The sequence below is a fragment of the Lutra lutra genome, chromosome 1 (genome assembly GCF_902655055.1).
Source record: "Lutra lutra chromosome 1, mLutLut1.2, whole genome shotgun sequence".
NCBI classification, from domain to species: domain Eukaryota; kingdom Metazoa; phylum Chordata; class Mammalia; order Carnivora; family Mustelidae; genus Lutra; species Lutra lutra.
In genome coordinates this window covers 47829086-47852013 of record NC_062278.1, presented here as the reverse complement: position 1 = coordinate 47852013, position 22928 = coordinate 47829086, and the positions used below count along the sequence as shown (strand labels likewise).

The 22928-nt window shown below is 38.5% G+C and overlaps 2 protein-coding genes across 11 annotated transcripts in view; one reads left to right on the top strand and one right to left on the bottom strand.

Moving 5' to 3' along the window:
- DCBLD2 (discoidin, CUB and LCCL domain containing 2) overlaps window positions 1-20167 on the top strand; it is a 95564-nt gene extending 75397 nt beyond the window's left edge. For both annotated transcript variants that reach the window (XM_047722859.1, XM_047722852.1), the window contains 9 exons: window positions 300-515; window positions 1302-1426; window positions 6323-6473; window positions 7237-7323; window positions 7473-7598; window positions 10816-10909; window positions 13017-13066; window positions 15606-15743; window positions 16605-20167. In XM_047722859.1, the coding sequence (XP_047578815.1) occupies window positions 300-515; window positions 1302-1426; window positions 6323-6473; window positions 7237-7323; window positions 7473-7598; window positions 10816-10909; window positions 13017-13066; window positions 15606-15743; window positions 16605-17074 (1457 nt within the window). In that variant the 3' untranslated portion in view covers window positions 17075-20167. The remainder of the gene's footprint in view (window positions 1-299; window positions 516-1301; window positions 1427-6322; window positions 6474-7236; window positions 7324-7472; window positions 7599-10815; window positions 10910-13016; window positions 13067-15605; window positions 15744-16604) is intronic.
- A 1413-nt stretch (window positions 20168-21580) lies between these two features.
- Window positions 21581-22928, bottom strand: part of ST3GAL6 (ST3 beta-galactoside alpha-2,3-sialyltransferase 6) — a 59117-nt gene continuing 57769 nt past the window's right edge. For all 9 annotated transcript variants that reach the window (XM_047722879.1, XM_047722890.1, XM_047722872.1 and 6 more), the window contains one exon: window positions 21581-21850. In XM_047722879.1, the coding sequence (XP_047578835.1) occupies window positions 21764-21850 (87 nt within the window). In that variant the 3' untranslated portion in view covers window positions 21581-21763. The remainder of the gene's footprint in view (window positions 21851-22928) is intronic.

Here is a 22928-nt window from a genome sequence, read left to right as displayed (position 1 = left end):
TAATGGCAGTAGGGAGTAAGTCATTCACTGATCTGGAGATAGTGTTCCAGGGAGAAGATAATGTATTGCCATTAAATTGATGGTTATTGCTTGTAAATAAATTATTATGCACATTGCCTGATGAGACACAGAGACATGGACCCAAGAAACATTTGCCTACTTTTGAAATTCCTCTGTTAGAGCACATTACTAGCATACTATATGTTAGTGGCATGTGCACTAGAAGGTTTCCAATGAGCAGATTTATACAGATCGTGAATTTATATCTGGAAACCAAGTTACTATCTTTTTTGTTTCAGGGTGTTATGGAACACTGGGGATGGAATCTGGTGTGATTGCTGATCCTCAAATAACAGCATCATCGGTGCTAGAGTGGACTGACCACACAGGGCAAGAGAACAGCTGGAGACCCGAAAAGGCCCGTCTGAAGAAACCTGGACCTCCTTGGGCTGCTTTTGCCACTGATGAATATCAGTGGTTACAAATAGATCTGAATAAAGAAAAGAAGATAACAGGTTAAGAGACATAATTTTCTAGAATGATTATAATTCTGATTGTATCTGGAAACCTGAAGACATCCAAGATGTTCATAGAAAATAAGGTTACTGCAAATGTAATTGTATGGTTTTAAGTTTTCTTTACTGGTGTTAAATATTCCTGAAGGTAGGTTTATAAAATGTGGCAGAGGAAAGGAGTTGGCATTTGATTTCTTTTAGATTTTTGTCTCTCTCCTTTTTTTTTTTTTTAAGCTTTTCTTTTTCATTGTAATAAGGATCTTTAAAGGTAACATTTCAATTAAGTGATCTTGACATTTGAAATAACCATCTCTTAGAGTTATTAAAAGAAATTTATGTTCAAGGAGTTCATTTTAAGTGCTATAAATAATATTCTGCATGTGCTGAATCCAGATTATTTGGGGCAATTTATCAAATGGTCAGAATAATATATTAGAACTGGTTTAGGTAATTTTGATTTGGAACTGAAAAATATAATTGTTTTAATCCATTCATTCCCAGGGAGTCATTGTTACGTGGTAGGTGAGATATATTTTATAGTGATATGAACACAAGCTGTCAAAATAGAATAGTCCTTTCCTTATGTGTGCTCATAATTCTTGTATCTTTACAAGGGAACAAAGCCAAGGATTTAGTTGCTATTATAATGAAGACTTGCACTTAGAGATGGCAATGTGCTTTTGGCAAAGATGTTTTAACAGTATACTTTAGGTATTTATGCTTCAATGCTGAATAGACTTCAAGATCAGACCCGTGCACTAATGAAAGCAACTTTCCATTCCCCAGGCATTGTGACCACTGGCTCCACCATGGTGGAACACAATTACTATGTGTCCGCCTATAAAATCCTATACAGTGATGATGGACAGAGATGGACTGTGTACAGAGAGCCTGGTGTGGAGCAGGATAAGGTAAAATGAGTGCCAGGGTCTTTTAAAAAATGTGCCTTTGCCAAAAATCATGAAAGCTCACCTGTGTGATGTTCAAGTTAGCTATCATTTGGTCTTTGTTCTCTTCTGGTTATTTTAGGTTTTGTTGGTTATTAGCCTTATTCTTCTAACTATGCTTAGGAAATCCTCAGTGGTTCTGGGTCCCTTTGGATGATTGTAACATTTTTAACTCAATTGTTTAGGTACTTTATTAAGAAATTCTAAGAAAGAGGGATGCTATACTGGCTCAGTTGGTAGAGCATGGGACTCTTGATCTCAGGATCATGAGTTCAAACCCCCCATTGAATGTAGAGACTATGTCAGTGAATGAATGATTGAATGAATGATTTTCAGTAAGTAGTGCTAACTTATTTTAAAAAAGGAAGAAATTCTAAAAAGGAACTTGTAACTTCTTGTCTTAAATAAATTTTTCTTGTTAATCCACAGAATGATAGCTTAATTTATTCCCAGATTTCTTGTATGTAGGCAAGGGGGACAAAAGCCAAAAGCCAAAGGCATAAGTGCATTTTAGTGTTGGATATAGACTTGAAAGGTCATTTCAAGATCACCCTACCAAATTTTATCTTAGAAAACTTGTTTTTTGTTTGTTTGTTTTTTTACTGAAGAATTTCCTTAACTTCCATGTTAACTATCAAATTGTTGTTTTAATTAGCAGACAGTGATAATGCAGGAATGCTCCGGGGAAGATGATAAGGGGTGGGGAGTAGGGAGAGTGGGTGTCCTCTAGATATCCCTTTCACGTGGGCTCCTGGCCCACAATCCACCATGAGGACCTTATAACTAACCGGGGGAGTCCTTGTCCTGGAGGAAGGTAGATTTCTTCTTATCTAGAATTGAAATTATAAGCACAATTTTTTTAATGAAACTTCCCTGAGTTTCATTTCACTTATAAGATACTACCAGTTCTCTATCATATATCTGATTTGCTAATATATCTTCAATTACCACTTTTCTTATCTCTCTATTCAGAAAACTTCAGGGGCTCCTTATAATCTGTCATATGGATCTAAACTCTTCTGTTGTTATTCAAGGCCTTCTTCCCTCTCTTCTGCCTGTTATCACCTGACCTTCATCTTTGGTGAGGCTCTACCCATTGAAGTAAAAATGTCTTTAAACCTATCTTCCTTCTGCTTAATAACCCCAGACTTGGCTACTTTTTACTATGAGCACATCCATATTTATTTATAGAATATTTATTGTACTTATGGAATATAGTTAATTTTTTGAAATTATAAGAATTATCCATGTTTATATTATAAAAACATCTAGCACCATTGAATTATGTTTCTGAAAAAGACTTTCTCTTTTGCTTCATTTTTTGAAAGATAATTTCGTAAGGTATAGAATTCTAGGTTGATGTTGTTTTTTCCCTCCACGCTTTAAATAATGCTCTTCCACTGTTTTCTGGTTTGCATTTTTCTAGTGAGAATTCTATCTTTCATACCTTTGTTCCTCAATGTGTAATGTGTCTTTATTCCTTAGCTGTTTTTAAGATTTTCTTTTTATCATCTGTTTTAAGCAATTTGGTTATGACATGCCTTTGTGTAGTTGTCTTCATGTTTCTTCTGCTTGGGTTTCTTTGAGCTTCTTGGATCTGTTGGTTATAATTTGCTTCAAATTTGTAAAAGTATAGACGATGTTTTCTCAGATATGTTGCTTCCCTAATTCTAATGACGTGAATATTATGACTCACAGTTTACTGATGCCCTGTTCATTTTTTTTTTTTTTTTTTAATCTCTATGTTCTAGTCTGGAAAATTTTGTTGTTCTGCCTTTAAGTTCACTAATCTGTTCTGTAACATCTAATCTATTAATCCCATCCAGTGTACTTTTATCTTCAGTGTTGTATTTTTGCTTCTAGATTTTCAGTTTTTGGCTTTTAGATTTCTTTGAAGTCTCTCCTGAGCATGCTTATGCTTTTTTCTACCCCTAAAACATATGGGATGTGTGGTAACTCCTTTGATGCCCTTATCTGTCTGTCTACTAATGTGTCACATGTGGGTTTTTCCATGTAGATGACTATTATGGGTCATATTTTACATGCCTGGTAATTTTTTATTAGTTGCCAAACATTATGAACTTTTACATTGCTTGGTGATAGGTTTTCTTTTATTATTTATCTAATTTTGAGCTTTATTCAGGGATACAGGTTACTTTAGATAACTTGCATTTTAACTTTGTTAGGCAGGACCTGAGCAGCCTTTAGTTCTAATTTTTTTCTACCATCAGTACTGTTCCAAGTACTCAACCCAGTCTCATGTATTACAAGTTTTCTCCACACTATCTGTCGGTAATGTGAGCTGTTCCCACCCCTGCCTAGCTCTGAGAATCATTCTTCTGGCTCCTTTCCAGCAGTTCTTTTACCATCCACAGATTGTTTCTTTACAAGCAACTGAAGATTTAGGGGAAACCCTCCTACAGATCCGAGAAGTCTCCCTCTCTTTGTGCAGTTCTCTTCTCTCCTATACTATGTCTTGCAAATTCTAGCTATCTTGGCCTCTCCATCTCGGAGCTCTGTGTTCTCATTTCGATGAGAGCACCAAGGCTCTCTCCAGACAATATTGGGGCAATAGAAAGGCTCACCTCATGTGTTTCTCTTCTCTCTGGGATTAATGCCCTATGCTGCCTATTGTCCAGTGTTGGAAAACTGTTGTTTCATATATTGTATCTGATTTTTCATATGTTTAAGGCAAAGAGTAAACTTAATTCCTATTTGTTTTGGAAAGGAGTGGAAGGCCTTATACTGAATTATATGGAATATCAATCTCTTGCCTCATATTAGCCCATCTGCTCCCTCATCTACCCAACTCAAGAGTAATTGGTGTGTTCATTTCCTGAGCATGCACACATGCATGAGCACATACAGACTGAGACAGCTTTTGGGTTTGTTTTCAGAAAATGTAATACAACTTGCTTCATAATGTATTTTTTTTTTAAAGATTTTATTTATTTATTTGACAGATAGAGATCACAAGTAGAGTGGCAGGCAGAGAGAGAGAGAGGAGGAAACAGGCTCTCCGTGGAGCAGAGATCCCGATGTGGGGCTCGATCCCAGGACCCTGAGATCATGACCTGAGCCGAAGGCAGAGGCTCAACCCACTGAGCCACCCAGGCGCCCCCAATGTATTGCTTTTTAATAGTGTGCCATATCTGTGTGTGGCAATATCTTATAAAATTTAAGTTCCTTGAGAGTGGGAATGTGGGCTTCCATTTCTCTTTTTATCCTCATGATTCCTTACAGACCTCACTACACACAGGGGCTTATAATAAATGCTCACAGATTATAGCAGATCTTTTTTATTTAATTTATATAAAATCTTTCTCCTTTAAGGTTTTTTATAAAAATGAAACTGTGGTGTGGAGTACAACCTCAGGGATGGTTTTTTGTTTTTTTTGTTGTTGTTTGTTTGTTTTAAGATTTTATTTATTCATTTGACAGACAGAGATCACAAGTAGGCAGAGAGGCAGGCAGAGAGAGCGGAAGGGAAGCAGGCTCCCTGGGACCCTGGAATCATGACCCGAGCCAAAGGCAGAGGCTTTAACCCACTGAGCCACCCAGGTGCCTCTCAGGGATGGTTTTTATGTCCTAAAGTGATTTTTGTTCCTGTCCCACAAATGCATAATAGACTGCGAATATTTGCCTTCACTTTATTTCAGAGTAATAGCTGAGGAAGTTATGAAAAGTTACTCGTTTGGAGATTATTATAACTTCAAAACAAACCTTGTAGAAAATGAAGGCTATTAACATATCTCAGAAGTTTACAATCTAATGCTTTGTGAATCAGCCAAAAGAAAATAGATATATTTGGACGTGACTTGATGGAAGAGTTAAACATTTGCTTGCCCTCACATTAACTCATCAAATACAAACCCCTGTAATTTTAGGCAGATACCTATTTATTAGCAATCTTTAGAAACTAGCCAGGTAATTTGGGCTAAAGGTACAAGAACTTTTAGCTTAGTGGAGGCCTAGGGTTAAGTCAGAAGACTCAGATTAAAGTCAGTGCACAGTCATCGACTGGTTATGCAGTCCATTTACATTCTGGAGCTGCAGTTTTCTGGGTTCTGCCTATTTCATGGGGTTGTCAGGGAGAACAGCTGAGTTAATTACATGAAAATAAGAGCTCTTTTATCATACTATCATTATTTGTTGAAAATGGTTGAGGGGATGAGATAGTCACTTGAAATCATATTTTTACCTAAAGACTATTCATATAATACATGTAATGCATCTGTTGCTGTTTACTTAGGATCATAAAAATTAGGCAACAGTGTTTCAGAATCACTTGTCTGGTTTAGATAGCAACAGAGAATGAAAGTGGATACTATGGGAACTGTCTTTATGTAGTTTATCCAGTAGGTGGAGGTATATAACTGTTACGCATTCCTTTAGTGTATGTTCACTTTCTGTCTCTTTTCTGAGAGAAAAATTATGAAAAGTACACAGTAAAGCATTTCTTTTAAGACCTTGTATGTTCAATCATGCTTTACTTTGAGAAGAAAATTAATGTATTTAAATAGCTGATAATTCCACAGGACTAGAGTTAGTAATTTATTGAGAGAATTATACTGTCTCACTGCAGCTGATTCTCAGATTGCCAAGTTAGCATTTTTGTTATGTTTCAATCATCTTAAAAACATTTTTGTATTCAGTACTTTTATAAGTTTTTGATGAAGAATGTGTACCTTCTTAATAGTTTGTCCAAATTATGATTAATTTATTTTCTGAGAAGTTAATTCCTACTGTCATACTTTACAGATCTCATTTAAGCCCCAAAGCAAAAACCAAAAATGTTTCAGTGGAACAGTTTAGCCCTGACCTCTGTTGACGTAAAGTACCAATTTTTGTTTTTTAAAGATATTTCAAGGAAACAAAGATTATCACCAGGATGTGCGTAATAACTTTTTGCCACCAATTATTGCACGTTTTATTAGAGTGAATCCTACACAATGGCAGCAGAAAATTGCCATGAAAGTGGAACTGCTTGGATGTCAGTTTATTCCTAAAGGTAAAGCAACAGTATGTTATTTAATTTAAAGTGGCTTTGCTATTCTCAGAGAAAATAAAGAATGATAATATGAGCATTCTGCTTTTACTACAGTATCTTTTTAAAGAGGATTTTTAAAAGAAATAGTTATCCTATTAAACAGTCAGTTCCTACAATGGTTTTCAAGATTATAAGTGGAAGAAGAGAGATCATCATCGATGAGATAATGTAATGAGATTGCTTTTCAGATCTAGTCTCAATCTTAACAATTTTTAATCATGTCCCATGTAGCATAATATTGTATCACCAACGCCAATGATTATAACAGTAACCTTAGTCCAAATGCCTTTTCCTTTGAAAAAATTAGAAGTGGAAGTAACTTCCCTCAGTATTATAGAATATTTTAATACTTAACTGTTGTATCTCCAAAACCTACAACAATGCCCCCATGTGGCGGGCCCTGCACAGTTAATTAAATGCTTGAATGAATAGCATGTCAAGCTGTGACGATGCTTCTGTGGCTTTAGAGTTTAACATCATCCACCTCCTCTGTGTTCTCCCTCTGTGAAAATTATTTTAAGGCAATTATATAAAAAGTGAGAAATCCCAGTAAGTTTGTGTGTTTAATGCATAGTATATTTATCCTTTTGATGTATTGCTGTCCACAATTTAAAATTACTGAGCAGAACCAAATTCTCTTGGAAATGTTGGAGATATTTAAATTAGTTTTTAACTCTGACTCTGATAAGCAAAATGTATAAACTTTTCTAAACCATTTTTCAAGGTCGTCCTCCAAAACTTACTCAACCTCCACCTCCTCGGAACAGCAATGACCTCAAAAACACTACAGCCCCTCCAAAAATAGCCAAAGGTAGGCCTCCTTTAAGTATGAGAATTTGGTATTCCCAGAATATGTGGTATAATTTTCCATAAATATATTAAAAGCATTATAAAATAATTTTGTTTTAATCAAGTTGATGTAGATAAAAAACTAAAGAGTTTTTAAAACTTTTTTTCAAGGTCGAGCCCCCAAATTTTCTCAACCACTACAACCTCGCAGTAACAATGTGTTTCCTGCACAGTCGGAGCAAACAACAGCCACTCCTGAGATCAAAAATACTACGGTGACTCCAAGTGTAACCAAAGGTGTGCAGATTCAGAAATTGACACCTGTTACTTTGTAGCAGTTTATGTTGTTTGTAACTGAATTTTCAGGAGCACTTCCAGCTTTTAAACTGTTTCTTTTCCTCTCAACTGTATTTCTTAAGAACTGAAAAAACTTTAATTCCTCTCCTTAGAAAAGAAACTGATTACATTGCTCTGATTTCTTTTCTCTGGTGTCATGCAGAATTGTTCTTTAAATATTTAGAGATGACTGCTATATTCTGGGTCTCCTCTTGTGATCTTTTTTCTCACCACAGCTAAACACAAGGAGTCTCTATTTTTAGAAATAACTAAAACCATAGCAGGAATCAAACTTCTTTTTCCCCCTCTGGTGATATATTAATTTGTTGGATAGGGAATTTGGTTGCAAAAGGCAAGAGGAGGGGAAAACAGTTTGGGTGAAAATTAATACTTCTTTAAACATACTGTGAGTTATTGTACTCATTAAAAAACTTGGTCTCGGGGTACCTGAGTGGCTCAGTCGGTTAAGCGGCTGTCTTCAGCTCAGGTGATAATCCCAGGGTCCTGGAATTGACCCCCGCTTCCAGCTCCCTGCTCAGTAGAGAGCCTGTGTCTCCCGCTCCCTCTGCCTGCCGCTCTGTCTACTTGTGCTTTCTATCTCTCTGTCAAATAAATAATTAAATTCTTTAAAAAAAAACCCAAATTTTGAAAATATTGACAATTGTAATTTTTTCATATTATAAATATACATGTAGTAGAATTTACTTTCAGATCTTATTGCTGATAAATAAGGTTTTAATACATATGAAACATAATACTTTGATTTTACTAGTTTTTGAAAAACAAAATTTCAGATGAATTCAGAAAAAACCACCAGTGGCACAGAGGAGTTAATTTCAGTATTGGCAGATAAAGCATTTTCAGGACAATGCCGAGAGAAAGCAATTCATTCCAAGTAACTTCTGCCACACAGAACTTTATTCATTCTCATTTTCTGAAAATTTGCCTGATTCGGATAACTCTCTCCAACTTTCCACATGTCACTTTTTTCCCCATCTTCTAAGGTATTTTCTAAACAGATCTCATTCTTTCTCATGCTGCTGGAAAAGCTAAAGAGAAGCAAGACTTCATAGAAACAAGAGATCTCAGTGTCTCACAGAACTTCTCATTTTGCGGAAGTCATCAGTTTGGACAGGATCCCAGACCACATGAACAGCCATTTAAAAGTATTGTTCATCTTAAAGTCTGATTATAGAATCTTGAAATCTCAAGACTAAAAGTGTCCTTAAAGCGTTTACTTCCAGAGCTAACATTCCTATAAGCTTCAGAAGAATAACAAAGAATGGACAAGTCTTTTCAGTTAAAGACCTGGTCTCCTTTTCTCTGGGGTTGGTAGTGTATAGACTTTTTATTATTTTTTGAGCCTTAAGCAGATTTTTTTTAAAAACTCTCATTAAATCAAACTGTATCTACTTGAACCTGATTATTTTCTCTCCCAATTTTACAACTTTTAGGGATAAAGAACTTTAACCCTTCTGAATTCTTAGTGCTTTCTAACCCTGAGTCATGATTTCTGTTTTATGTACTTCTTTTCCATTTTTACATGTAGGCTGAGAGTACCCCTAAAGATCTGTGCCACTGTGGCTTCCTGAATCCTCCCCAGGTGGGGCCCTCAGCACCAGCCAGCGGTCTTTCTCTCTCTGGTCAGCTCTTCTGTCCCTTCTCAGCAGTCACTTCTCCATAGTCTTCACACCCTTGACTCAGAGATTCTTCACTCACTCTCAGTTACCACTTCGACATTTAAAAGAAAATAAAAGCAAGTAGAAGGAAACTCCCTATTTGTGGAGCCTGTAAACTCTTCTGTACCCGGTGTCCACTGCGTGGAAGGAGGGATTTCCTCAGACTGTCCAAAGCTGATCCACCTGTGCCTTCGTTCCCATCCATCCAGCTTCTCAGAGGCCTCAGGTTGTTGATGATCCTCTCCTGTATGGGCAGCCTCTTTCTCACTTTTGGATAAAGTCTAAGGGTGCATAAGACGCTGAGGGTCAGGCCCACTGTGTCTGGCGCTTAGCCCCCAGCACGGATCGGTGGTGGCTCCTGCTGTGCTGCTGTCCTCATTGCTGGGACGGAGGTGCCAGACTAGGGAAGGAGCGGACGTCTCAGACAACCTTAGGCAGACCATTTGCTGGATCTGGGCCTGGACTTCCTTATCTGAAGAGTGAAATAAAGGGATTAGATGATCTTCTAGTCCCTGTAGGCTCAAGCATTATCCTTTTCTGCCCTGTTGATACCTACAGGTTTTTTCATACTTTGACACTATGTTGTTATTTTCCCATATCTATAAAATATTTCCCCCATCATATTGCAATATCATTTCCAATTGCTGGATTGTGATATTATATAGTGTATATATAGAGATAGATATAGATATATAGTGACTATATACTGTAATTATATAGCATATATGTTATATAAGTTATATGGTATATAGTAATATTTTTCTGTGAGAAAGGTATTATGATGTATTTGTTCCCATTCATTGTTGGGCATTTGGATTATTTCCAGTTTTTCACTCTTGCAGAAAACCTCTTCAAAGATCCATCTTTGAATGTTTTTTTTCTAAGAATAAATTCTAGGCATGGAATTGCCAAGTGATTGATTTTTATATATATTGCCCCAAATTGATGCAGAAAGTATACATTTAAAGTCCCATAAAAATAACTGTCTCCTGATATCCTTTCTAGCAGTTATTCTTTTAAATATTTGCCAATTTGATGAGCAGAAATAACATCTTATTCCTATTTTAACTTCTGTTTCTGTGATTACTAGTGAAGCTGACATGTGGAATGGTTACTTGTATTTTTTTAATTGTATTGCTCATTCATCTCTGCTGACTTTTTTTCTATTGATTATTTTTACATATAAATTCTGTAATATATAGGTTATAGTAACCCTTTATCACATATTCAGAAATATATTTTCCAAGTTTCATTGGTCTTTCAGTTTATCTTGCTGATTTAAAAAGCTACTATGAAAAATTTTAAGTATCTACAAAGCTGAAGCAAATAGTGTGACAGACTTCCACGTTACCTGTGAAAGCTTCTGCCATTACCCACACATCCCCACTCTCATTTCATAAATAACATGTATGGTGTTTTCTAAGATAGAAAAGCTTTGAAGGATGATATGGGTAAGCTTCCCACCTTCCCTTCATGCCTCTCATTTGGTGTGTTTTCAGATATAGCCTTAGCTGCAGTCCTAGTCCCAGTGCTCGTCATGGTGCTCACCACCCTCATCCTCGTCGTAGTGTGTGCTTGGCATTGGAGGAACAGGTGAGTCCATAACCAGTTTACCTGACTGGTCCTACAAGGGGTGTCTCCAAGTGTGAAGTAAAATCTAAATAGAGGAGGTGAACTACCATTCACTTATTTGAGAAGGGGAGAGTTAAGGTAGTTATTAAAGTCAAAATACAATACGTATAAAAAGGAGTATGTTCAATAGCATAGTCACTGAGTACCTTTATTGTATCAAAATCTGCTTTCCGTGCTGGAATATACACATTAATAAGAACCACAGTTTGACACATAACAGGTGCTTAGTCATATTTCCTGAAAGAATGAGGCATAACTCCTGTCCCCCAGGTGTTTGGCGGGGTTGGTTGACAAAGACACGGAACTGTAATATGCCTTGAGGAGTTCTTTTTGAAGTGCTGGGGAGCACAGATGCGAAAACCATGAGAGGTATCTGAAAGCTTTTCTGCAGGAAAGAGTAATCCTCAAGTTTGTTTCACCTTAATGAGAACGTTGGGTTTGCCTGGATGGAGGAAGGTGGAGCACAGCCCAGACCCTGTGCTTGAGCGAAGGCACAGGGATGTGGAGTGTAAGCAGGGTAGTGAGGGCTCACGCATGGGCTGGGCACAGGAGAGCGCTGAGGAGGAACTGAAGTATAGCTTGGGCCTCTGGGGACAGAGGGATTCAGGTTTCATTCTGTAGATGGGGGTCTCACTGAGGAGGGTGAGGCAGACGGGTGACGCTATCTGATGAGGTGCAACTGGCTGCTAAGGAAGGAGGAGGGATCCTGGACGATCCGAAGTTTCTGGCTTATGCACTTAGACCAGTAAAGATGTCCTGAGTAGAGCTGACAGAGCAGCAGGAACAGGTTTGGTGGAGCCGGAGAGTGACTTCATTCATTCACTCAACTGTCTGAGCTCCTGCCTCGTGCTGAGTATTGACCATGTGCTGGGAGTCCAGGGCTGAGCCCCAGAGTTCACAGGCTGGGAGAGGATACAGTGCAGAAGACGGGCAGCGATGGTGCCTCCATCCAGTACATGCCACGGAGGAGGCTGAAGAAGCAGGTCGATCCTGGATTCATGGTTTTGGGAAGGCTGTTTGGACAGAGACTCAACAAGTTACTATGAGGGCAGGGAAATTCCAGGGCAGAAAGTTCAGGGTGCTCTCCAGGAATTGGGTAGAAGCAATAGTAACAACGAGGAGAGTAGCAACAGCTCGTTTTTATAGAGAACGAAAGCTGATTTTTGGCATTATTTTAAGTGCTTTACATGGTTCAGTTCATTTAATCCTCAGACAACCTACAAAGCAGGTACTGTTTCTCAGAAGAAGAAAATGTGACTTGTCTGAGGTCACCTGGTTCACACACAGCCGAGTGGAGCTCTGCGCTAGGTGTGTGGTCAGTCAGGTAGTCCAATTTCATCCACTTACGGTCAAAGCACAGAGGGTAAGGATTGGGAGTCAGGTTGTCTGGGAGGTGGGAGACAAGTCCTGAGATCCCTCTGGGCTAGCGCTTCAAGGATGCTATGGATGTTCAGATCGTCAGGACACAGATGGAAATCAATGGATTTGCATAGTTTGTATTAGAAACTAAAACAGACCTAACAGTAACTGTTCCATAAGAACCCACATGTTACCTGTGGGCCTTTGATTAGATTCTTTTTATCTACAAACTTAGCCTTTCTTATTCCTTTATCCCTTGAGTAGGAAGTACCTTGGGTAACAGAGTATCTCAGGAGATAGTTTAAAATTTATCAAGAGTTCAGTATGAGGGGCGCCTGGGTGGCTCAGTGGGTTAAAGCCTCTGCCTTCAGCTCGGGTCGTGATCCCAGGGTCCTGGGATCGAGCCCTGCATTGGGCTCTCTGCTCGGTAGGGAGCCTGCTTCCCTCCTCTCTCTCTGCCAGCCTCTCTGCCTACTTGTGATCTCTCTCTGTCAAATAAATAAATAAAATCTTAAAAAAAAAAAAAAGAGTTCAGTATGAGTTTCAGCAGGGGCGACTTTGAAAGGCAAGTGAAATGGAGGGCCTTCAGCAAATGGAAATGTGTACTCCTGAGTAATTATTAACTTGAGTGTTTATCCTGCACTTTCAGAGCTGTCTTACTCATGAATTCACTCTGTTTGCTAACATGTTTTTTTCTGTATTTTTCCAGAAAGAAGAAAACCGAAGGCACCTACGACTTACCTTACTGGGACCGGGCAGGTAACTCGGGACTTTGCATCTGCTCCCATAGAGGGAAGTCCCACCCTTCCAGGTGGCAGTAGTAAAAGAGGAAAGCTGTTTTCGGGCCCACACAAACTCCCCAGCCTGTGAGAAAAATGGTGTTCCTCTAACATTCTGACCACTTTTGCTCTTCTGTAAAATCTCTTCTGGTCAATAAGTAATGAAATGAAAAGTAAGGATTTCTCATAACACACACTCTGTTCCTTTTTCCTGGAAAACCCATGCGGTTTGTCTATGTATCTGTTTTTCTCGAGGAGACCAGCTTTGTTTATGGCTTGTGTGATCACTGTGTAAAAGGATTGTGGTCTTGGTAACACAGTGTGTGTTTGTCACTCTGCTGTGGGTACTTCCCAGGTAGAGCCTAGCAGTTTGGAAATTGTGAGGTCTGCCTTCTCTGCCGTGATGAGTTGTCATCTTCTGAATTCCTACTCTGTGTGGCCCATTGCAGCAGGTGACACCAGAATTCCCCTACAGGTCTCCTACTTTCCAGTCTCGCGACTGGAACAATAAAAGGCAGAAGAGTTCACTGCTGTGACTAAGGCAGAAAAGAACAGTAGTGGGGGCAGATTCTGTGCTGCTAAAACCCCAAGGTAGATCTTGGAAAGTATTTTTTTTAGAAAAACTTATCAAAAACCACCCTACAACAGACAAATTATATCTGCCAACACTTTTAGAGCAATGATTTTGCTTCTGTGTATACTTCCGTTGGGAATTTCTACCATGTTCTGCATTGCACTAGATACTCCACCAAAGGGGGGAAAAAAAAGACTTGAGCAACTTAAGGAATTACAACAAGAACAAACTAAACCCAAAGCTACCAGAAGGAGAGAAATAATAAAGATAAGAGAGAGAAATACAATGGAAAATGGGAAAATAGTGAAATCAAATGCTGGTTCTTTATTTTTTTTTTTTTAAGATTTTATTTATTTATTTGACAGAGAGAAATCACAAGTAGGCAGAGAGGCAGGCAGAGAGAGAGGAGGAAGCAGGCTCCCTACTGAGCAGAAAGCCCGATGTGGGGCTCGAACCCAGGACCTGGGATCATGACCTGAGCCGAAGGCAGCGGCTTAACCCACTGAGCCACCCAGGCGCCCCAAATGCTGGTTCTTTAAAAAGATCGACAAAATTGACAGACTTTTAGATAGAATAAGAAAAAAGATTGAGGGGTGCCTGGGTGGCTCAGTGGGTTAAAGCCTCTGCCTTCAGCTCAGGTCATGATCTCAGGATCCTGGGATTGAGCCCCGCATCGGGCTCTCTGCTCAGTGGGGAGCCTGCTTCCTCCTCTCTCTCTCTGCCTGCCTCTCTGCCTACTTATGATGTCTGTCAAATAAATAAAATCTTAAAAAAAAAAAAAAAAGAAAGATTGACACTACTTAAATCAGAAAAGAAAGTGCAGGCATCACTACTGATTCTACAGAAAAATAGATTATGAGAATATTATGAATAATCATATGCCAAAGAATTGAATAATCTAGATGAAATGGACAAATTTCCAGAAATATAAAAGCTACCAAGACTAAGTCACAAAGAAATAGAAAATCTGAATTGACTAAAGAGATTGAGTCAATAATCAAAAATCTCTGAAAAAAAAAAAAATCCTACCAAACATTTAAAAGAGAAGCCTTAAAGATTACACACAAAGCTGTTAGCACCAATAACTGAGCCAACTAGTAGGATACAAAGTCAACACACTAACATCAGTTGCATTTCTGTACACGAAGTGAATGATCTGAAAAAGAAATTATAAAAAGTTTCACTTACAGTTCCATCAAAAAGAATAAAATACAAGAGTTCATTTAACCAAAGAGGTACTAGACTTCTACAAACTATAAACATTACTAAAGTAATTTTAAAAGATGTAAATGAAAACATACCCTATGTTCGTGGATTGAAAATTTAATATTGTTAACAGTTAAAATGTGGAAGCCACCCACCTGACCATCAGTTGATGAATGGAAAAGCAAAATGTATTGTATACAAGCGGTGGAATATTATTTAGCCTTTTAAAAAGGAAAGATTTTCTGTAATATGCTACAAGATGGATGAACCTTGAGGATATTATGTGAGGCAAAATAAGCAAGTCACAAAAAGACAAATACTGTATGATTCCACTTAGATGAAGTACTTAGAGTGGTCAAAATCATAAAGACAGAAAGTAAAGTGATGGTCGCCATTGGTAGGGGGACGACGAATGGGGAGTTACCATTTCATGGGAATAGAGTTTTAGTTTTATGAGCTGAAAAGTTATGGGGATAGATGGTAGTGGTAGTTGCACAACAGTGTGAACGTTTTAAACCACGTGACCTACACTCAAAAATGGTTACGACGGTAAATTTTATGTAATGTGTATTTTGCCAGAGGAAAAAAAAAAAGAAAAGAAATTGAACATAGAGGCTATTTTGTACAGATGTGTTACAGAAATGGCTTAAATGCAGCAGGATTTCTCCCGTAAACAGTGTCATCATTTCAGTCCTAGGTTTTTATGTAATGGTCTTTCTTGCTTCCAATCACCATGAAGGTTGGTGGAAAGGAATGAAGCAGTTTCTCCCTGCCAAGTCCGTGGAACACGAGGAGACCCCCGTTCGCTACAGCAGCAGTGAAGTCAATCCTTTGAGCCCCAGAGAAGTCACCGCGGTGCTGCAGACCGACTCTGCAGGTAACTGCATGCAGCCCTCACCAGAGCGGAGGAAGACACTGCTACATGTAGCTGGAAAGTGCTTTGGGATTTCTAGTGTCTTTTCTCTTTTTCCTATGTAACGTGTGAACTGTTTTCTTAAGGTAGAACTAATTTTTGAAAGGAAGACCTTGAGAGAGTTATTTCTGCACCTTCCATGTTCTCCAAAAAATAGGAGCATTCATTTCCAAAAAGTTCTGGGCATTTCTGTGTGTTTACCTGGAGTCTTATTTGAGTGTGAAGAGTGGCAAAGCTATAGTGAGCCTTACAGTATGTATCCTGTTAACTTAGTTCGTATTTATTTTAAACATTGTCCTATTTGAAAATATCTAATAATGAAATGGGTTTTTTCCCCCCCAGTGATAACACTGTTTGTAAATCTGAAGAGCATATACGTTCTCTGTAAAATTTCATGAATGAGGCTCTATAGCATGTTAACTTCTTAGGAGATACAAGATAACATGTTTAATTTTTTTTTTTAAGATTTTATTTATTTATCTGACAGAGAGAGATCACAAGTAGGCAGAGAGGCAGGCAGAGGGAGAGGAGGAAGCAGGGTCCCTGCTGAGCAGAGAGCCCGATGCAGGGCTCGATCCCAAGATCCTGGGATCATGACCTGAGCCGAAGGCAGAGGCTTTAACCCACTGAGCCACCCAGGCGCCCCAACATGTTTAATTTTTTTAAGTTGGTTCTGGTAGAGAAATCCATAGGTCTGTATTGATAGGAACAAAAGTGCCATAAAGAAGTGTTTGTTTTTGGTGTCAGGCTACGACTGTCACCTGGACTCTCTGATCCCTGTATGAATGAGGTGACTTTTCTGTTGTTTGTTCTGTAATTCCACAGAGTATGCACAGCCTCTTGTGGGAGGACTCGTCGGCACCCTTCATCAGAGATCCACCTTTAAACCAGAAGAAGGGAAAGAAGCAAGTTACGCTGACCTAGATCCTTACAACTCCCCGGTCCAAGAAGTCTACCACGCCTATGCTGAACCACTGCCAATTACCGGGCCCGAATACGCAACCCCAATCATTATGGATATGTCCGGGCACCCCACAGCTTCAGTGGGCCTTCCCTCAACGTCCACTTTCAAAGCTGCAGGGAACCAGCCTCCCCCACTAGTGGGAGCCTACAACACTCTTCTCTCCAGGACTGATAGCTGCTCCTCCGCCCGTGCCCAGTATGACACCCCAAAAGGTGGGAAGCCAGGTGCCAGTGCCCCAGACGAACTGGTGTACCAGGTGCCACAGAGCACACAGGAGGCTTCAGGAGCCGGGAGGGATGGTGAATGTGATGTTTTTAAAGAAATTCTATAAAGGTGATGCTGCTTGTTATAAAGCATCGTTTTAAAGCACATGGCCTTTTTTGTGTGTTAGTGGTAGTAATATATAGAATGTATTACGTATCTGTCACAGATGTGGTTGGGGAAAATGTGATGACCGAGGTACAGGGAACTACTAATCTTGCCATCTTGCTTTAAAAGTGTTACTGTGGCAGTGACGGCTTGCCAGTTCGATTGCAAACATCCTGTTTGTTACTACTGTAAAACACTATTTTTTGATACAGAAAATGCTCCCTACTATGCACTTCAAAGAAATTAAAAATCACTGAGAGTATTTATTACTAATGCTGCAGGTACGTTGATGAACTGAAGAGGTGGCTCTGTACGCCTGACGGGCAATAGCGCATGGTACTGTTCTTGAAGTGTCTAATGGCTTGAAATGTTGCTCTCTTGTGAAACGTGGGTACTATCATGAGCTCTTTTCTATTCCTATATTCCTTACGGATTTTTTAAAAAAATTAGTGGTATCATTTTTTGATTGCAGGCGTACACTTACCTATCTTAGGAAGGTCTATAGGTGGGAAACTGACTTATAAAGGGCGGGATCATTGATTTTTTTTTTTTACTTTTTGACACTCTTCAGAGTTTTAACACTTAATGGTACGTGACCTGGTTTCATCCCTACTTGTTCCGTCTGGGCCAGCCCCATTCTTGTGTTTATTAACGGTTTTGAATTTTTTTTAGTGAGTGATGCTTGCTCCACCAGCCTCATGAATCCTGTAATTTTAAAAAGCTCCAACAGAGATTCTCTCCCTGCCCCTCACTTTATTTGCAATGGGATTGGTCCTAGGAGAGTTCTGAGTACTTGTGGGGCCATCTAAGTGAACACTGTAAATAGGACCCTTTATGTTTACCACAGTGAAAGGCGGAATCATTCCTCAGAAGTCATATAAAGTACCTTAAAAAAAAAAAAAACGGATTTGCCCTCTTTGATTTTATATATATATAATTTCAATCTGAAGTTATTTTTGGCCAAAAAGTATTTTTAATTTTCCACAGTGAAATACTGAAGGAAATAGGAAGCCAGCATGAATTCCTCAGCTCTGTGTGAGTGTGCCCACTCCATGTCACGGGAGTTTTGACAGTCCTTCACCGCAGGCCTGTGGAACAGATGTTCTAGCAGCAGGTGAATATTGATGTCTGTTTTTGATACTTCCAGGCAACTTCTTTTTCACTATTTGCCCAGAACTAGTTTTAGATGGGTGAAATAAAAGTCATCTGTAATTTGTTAGCCCATAGTGTTAAGAATCTTTAAAACTCTTTGGCTCTTTGGCAGGCTGAGAAGCTGGCCCTATGATTAAAACATACAATTTCCCATCAGGTTCTAGCCATTTCTTTTGGCCTGTGCCCCCAGTCGTTTCCACAATTTGCTAGATGTGAGAAAAGACAGTGTTCATTTCATTTGCTTCCATGGGTACATCAGAACTCTAAAGTATTGCTTCAAAAGCAGAATTATTTCTACAGCCTCTCTGCCCTCTAGTATTATTTTTGTTGGTGTTATCTTCATTTGCTTTTTCAGACAAACTTTGAGGCATCATTTTATTCATTGAAGAAATATACTGTTTCAAAACATTTGAAACAAGCACAGATGTTGAACTTTTATTAAGACATGAATGTGTGAAGCACGTGTATTAATGCAGTCATCCCCTTTCAGGTGGGAAGAGAGTAAACCGATTTATTTTTTTATTCATCCTCAGTACACAGTGAATATACTTCTCCAATCACATGCCTGTTTGAGAAGCTTTAAGAGAAATTATCTCATTCTCCCAAAGATGATTGTTTTCATTTAATTTTGTGCACCTGATTTTCCCATGGAACTCTTTTTGAGAGGCAAATGTTTTCTTCTTAAATGATGCATGTTTTTGCCACCATGCGGTCCTTAAACTACCAATGATTTTGTACAAAATAGTTTTTATTGCTTTTGTATATTTACTTTTTAAATGAAGAGCTGAGCCTGATACAAAGGGTTATTCTGATTTTGTACTTTTAGTTCCTTTGTTTTCGCATTAGAGTTTTGTTTTGGGTTTTAACTACATTTATGTCTGATGCAGCTGTGGAGACAATCAACTGAAAATGTGAAAGTAACTTTTTTTTCTTTACTAAATTACCTTGAATTTTTATTCCCTGCTGGAAACATCTTAAAGATTTAGGTCACTCTGGTTTATTGGATTAATTTTTTTTTCCTGTTAACACAATTTTAAAGATCGGCTCCAACAGAGATACAGCGAAGTAGGGCCCTTACAGGTTTTCATAAAGTGACACCAACTTCACTGTTACATGATCTTAGGAACCAGCCCAGTTAAAGATATTGTGAATGCTGATTTATATTTTTTAGAACCTGTAACACTAAATAGATCCTATTGTATGTGTAGGGTCTAGTCCAGTTATTTAAATTCATGTTTCACGATTTGCACTTTGCATTGAACAGTGGATTTATCTGCTGGTGAAAAGGCTGGTGTAGAGAATTTATCCAGCAGCTGAAACTATGGTGTCATGTATACTCTTACCCTCCCTGCCCCCAGCAGAAAATGCACTCATCTAAAATTCTATAGAAGGTGACGAAGCTTGAACTTCTTTGCCTTGGCCCCACATTAAAACCTGGAGAGCAAAAGGGCTATGGAAACAATAGGTCAAAGGACAGAACTAATAGATTGTGGGACAAAAACTTTTCAGACCCTTTAAAGAGAGATAACTAAGCTCTACCTTTAAAAAACTGCCTTCTAGCTCTGCTTTCCTGCCATGAACTTGAAGTCCCTGAACTGCAAAATCTAGTAAGAGTTGGATGGTTATTAACATACTTTTTAGCTCAACTGTGGCACCAATTTATGACTAGTTTTTTTTTTTTTTTTCTTTTTTGGCACTGGGAAAGGTGGAAACAAAACATGTTGAAATACATATTGGAAATAAAAATGGCTTGAGGGTCAGTGATATTCTCCCGGAATGTACTTTTCTTACCTCGGCATGTACTGTAGTCACTCAGTATGTGTATATGTTGCTAGAATCTAGATTGTATAAATAGTGAGATCTTAATGTGTTCATGTGTTTTTAATAAATTGTATATATGTGTCTTGCTGAGACTTTCCTTGGGCTTATATAAAACCATGTTGAAGTTTGTAGCCTTCTCTCATACTACACAAAATGCCAGATTTCTCAGTTTTAGCATCAGTCAGAAATTATCCTGCCATTATTCTAAACCTTATAGTAACATTTGAAAATGCTACCAGTGGCCTTTTATTTTTACTGCAGCCAGGACCATCCATTTTTGGAGCCTAAATTAGTTCACAGACTGAAATTTAGCAGCGAAGTCTGGCTGTGTGGTAGGAGGGCAGGGTCACACGAACACCCATGTTTTCCACCTCAGTTACTGGAGGAATCCAGTGAAACCATGGTACTGTGCAAGAGTGCTGGTGCTAACAGAGCAGTGTCCACGTTTCATGTGTAGATCCGGCTTACATCAACCAGGAGTTTTCTCCCCTCTTATACTGCGTTTGACATAGTCTTTAGAGAGGCTGGTTGGTTCCCAGTAGCACCAGCGTGACTCCCAGTGATAATTATTGTTCAAAAGATAACAGTTCTTTCAACTCTTACCTCTTCTGAGAACTTTTAATTCCATCCTTCTTGTAATTCGCTTCTCTTCCTTTTCCCCTCCCCATAGCCATGGGCTGGATTAAATGAGAAGGGACACTAGCTAACATTTGTTCGAAGGGTTGGTTTTGACTTGTTTGCATCCAGTAGGACTCTTCTCTGATGCACCCTAGGTAGCCAGGTAAGCCCTTCCCCTTTGAAGTTGAAATCTCTCATGAAAGTCCCATTTAAATCCAGAAACAGCTTGAGGAGTAGTCTCAGGGATTTCTCTTCATTTTTTTCTAATTTAATTCCAATAGTAAACTTTCACTTTTTAATATAATGGGCCAGGCAAAAAATTTAATAATGCTTTCCTTGAGCTTGCCTAGCTCTGCTACCTTGTATGAGCTTTAAAATAATGCAGTCACCAGGCTTTGGTAAGTGGCATTCTTAGCTTATTTACTCGTCCAGAATTTCATGTTTAGTCTATTTCCTTCACCTTAAAAACACACCTTCCAGATTACTCATTACAATCATGGTTTACTTAACTGCAGGACAAAAAAAGCTTAATGAAACCAGTCTGATCTTAGATTTCCATAACCATACCTACTGCTGTGTTCAGGGCTGCTTTAAGATTCAAATCTGTTTCCTCAGGTACAATACAATCATCTAGCTACATGCCGAAAGTGGCTCCAGTCTGCCGTATCAAGGCACAACCACATGGCCATTCCCCACCAATTTAGAGTAGCCAAATGTGTTCAAAAATTGTGGTCAGCTAAAGCTCCTTATTGGGAAGTCATATCCCCTCAGAAGTCTAAGATGAAGTCAATATAAAAAGATGTTTAGAAACACTTCGGAAAACTAGCTTGTTTTAAAAACAATGCAATCAAAACTTTCCCTGATAACTAAACATATCTTGGTTTTTATAAATTAAATATATTCACAGAAATTAAGCTGGTGGTTATGAATCACCAGGCAGCAACAGACTTAATATACACAATTTTTTGACAAGTGCATCCAACATATTTAAAAATAAACTAAAAACTGCCATATAAAAATAAAACTAATACTGTTAGCATCATCTTCTGAGTCTGTAGAGTCAATCTTCAGTCAAGTTGATTACAAAGTTTTTTTCTATAATGTCCTTCAAAAAGAGCTGCTCTGCTGTCACATTGTGATATGCATTCTAGAGAAGAAAAGGAAAATAAAATCACTATCTATCCCAGTCTCAAAATGTTAACAGGAATAATGGACTGCAGTGTATCTGAAAAGCTTCTGAATGAAAAAAGTCACAAGTATACAGGTAGACTTTTAACTTTTGTTACCTTTCTCTTTGCTCATTCTTTTGCCAGAGTGTTTCCTAAATTTAGCCTGCTGTTTCCACTTAAACCCTCACCTAAGAGCACCCCTTCGTATCATTCCCCCCTCCCCCGTCTCCTAAATCAGGATATAAAACTAGAGGCCAGAATTTTAAGTCAAAATGGGTTGATCACTTTAATAAAAGCAGCACCTGAAACTCACAGAAATCAGCCCAAAGAAACTATTGTAAAGCATGCATAAGAGATTTTTTTTTAATTATTCTATTGATGGATATCCTAATCTTCCTCAGGAAATCGTACAGATGACTAGAAATCCCAGGAGTGCTAAAAGATTAGGGCTGAGGAGAAATGATCCTGCAGTCTGTCCTAGGCAACTAACACTACTCAAGTGTCTGTCTCTCAAGGGGTGGAGATGAATTAATATAATAATGCGAAGGTCTAACCTTTGGCTTATGGTAGTGTCTGAGGATGATGATCTAAGGGGACTGATTACACAGGCTATAGCCCTACCTAACAGCAAACTATTCATATTTCCATATTAAAAATGTACAGATAACATTTTAGTCCTATCACCTGTGATATGCTACTAACCTCAGACAACTCCTACCTATTCAATTAAGTCTTAAAGATCCTATGTACCACCACTGATCTCTAATTCAAGAGAAGCATGATCTACTATAAACGTCTGAAACCTTTTTGACCATGAATATTCCCTCAGGGTCACAGACTTAAAAGGTCACAGACTTCCTCCTCTACTTAAAAAAAAAAAAAAAAAAAAAAAAAGTTGAAAAGCACAGCAAGAAGTTACATCATCTTCTCAACTCCAAATTTACCTTCATCTTTCCCGTGTTTTCAGTGCTCAATCCTCTTATGTGGATGAGTGTCCCTGTTCTGTGATAATGCTTTTAAGTGAATTTGAGATATTACCAAGAGCAAATGGCCTGC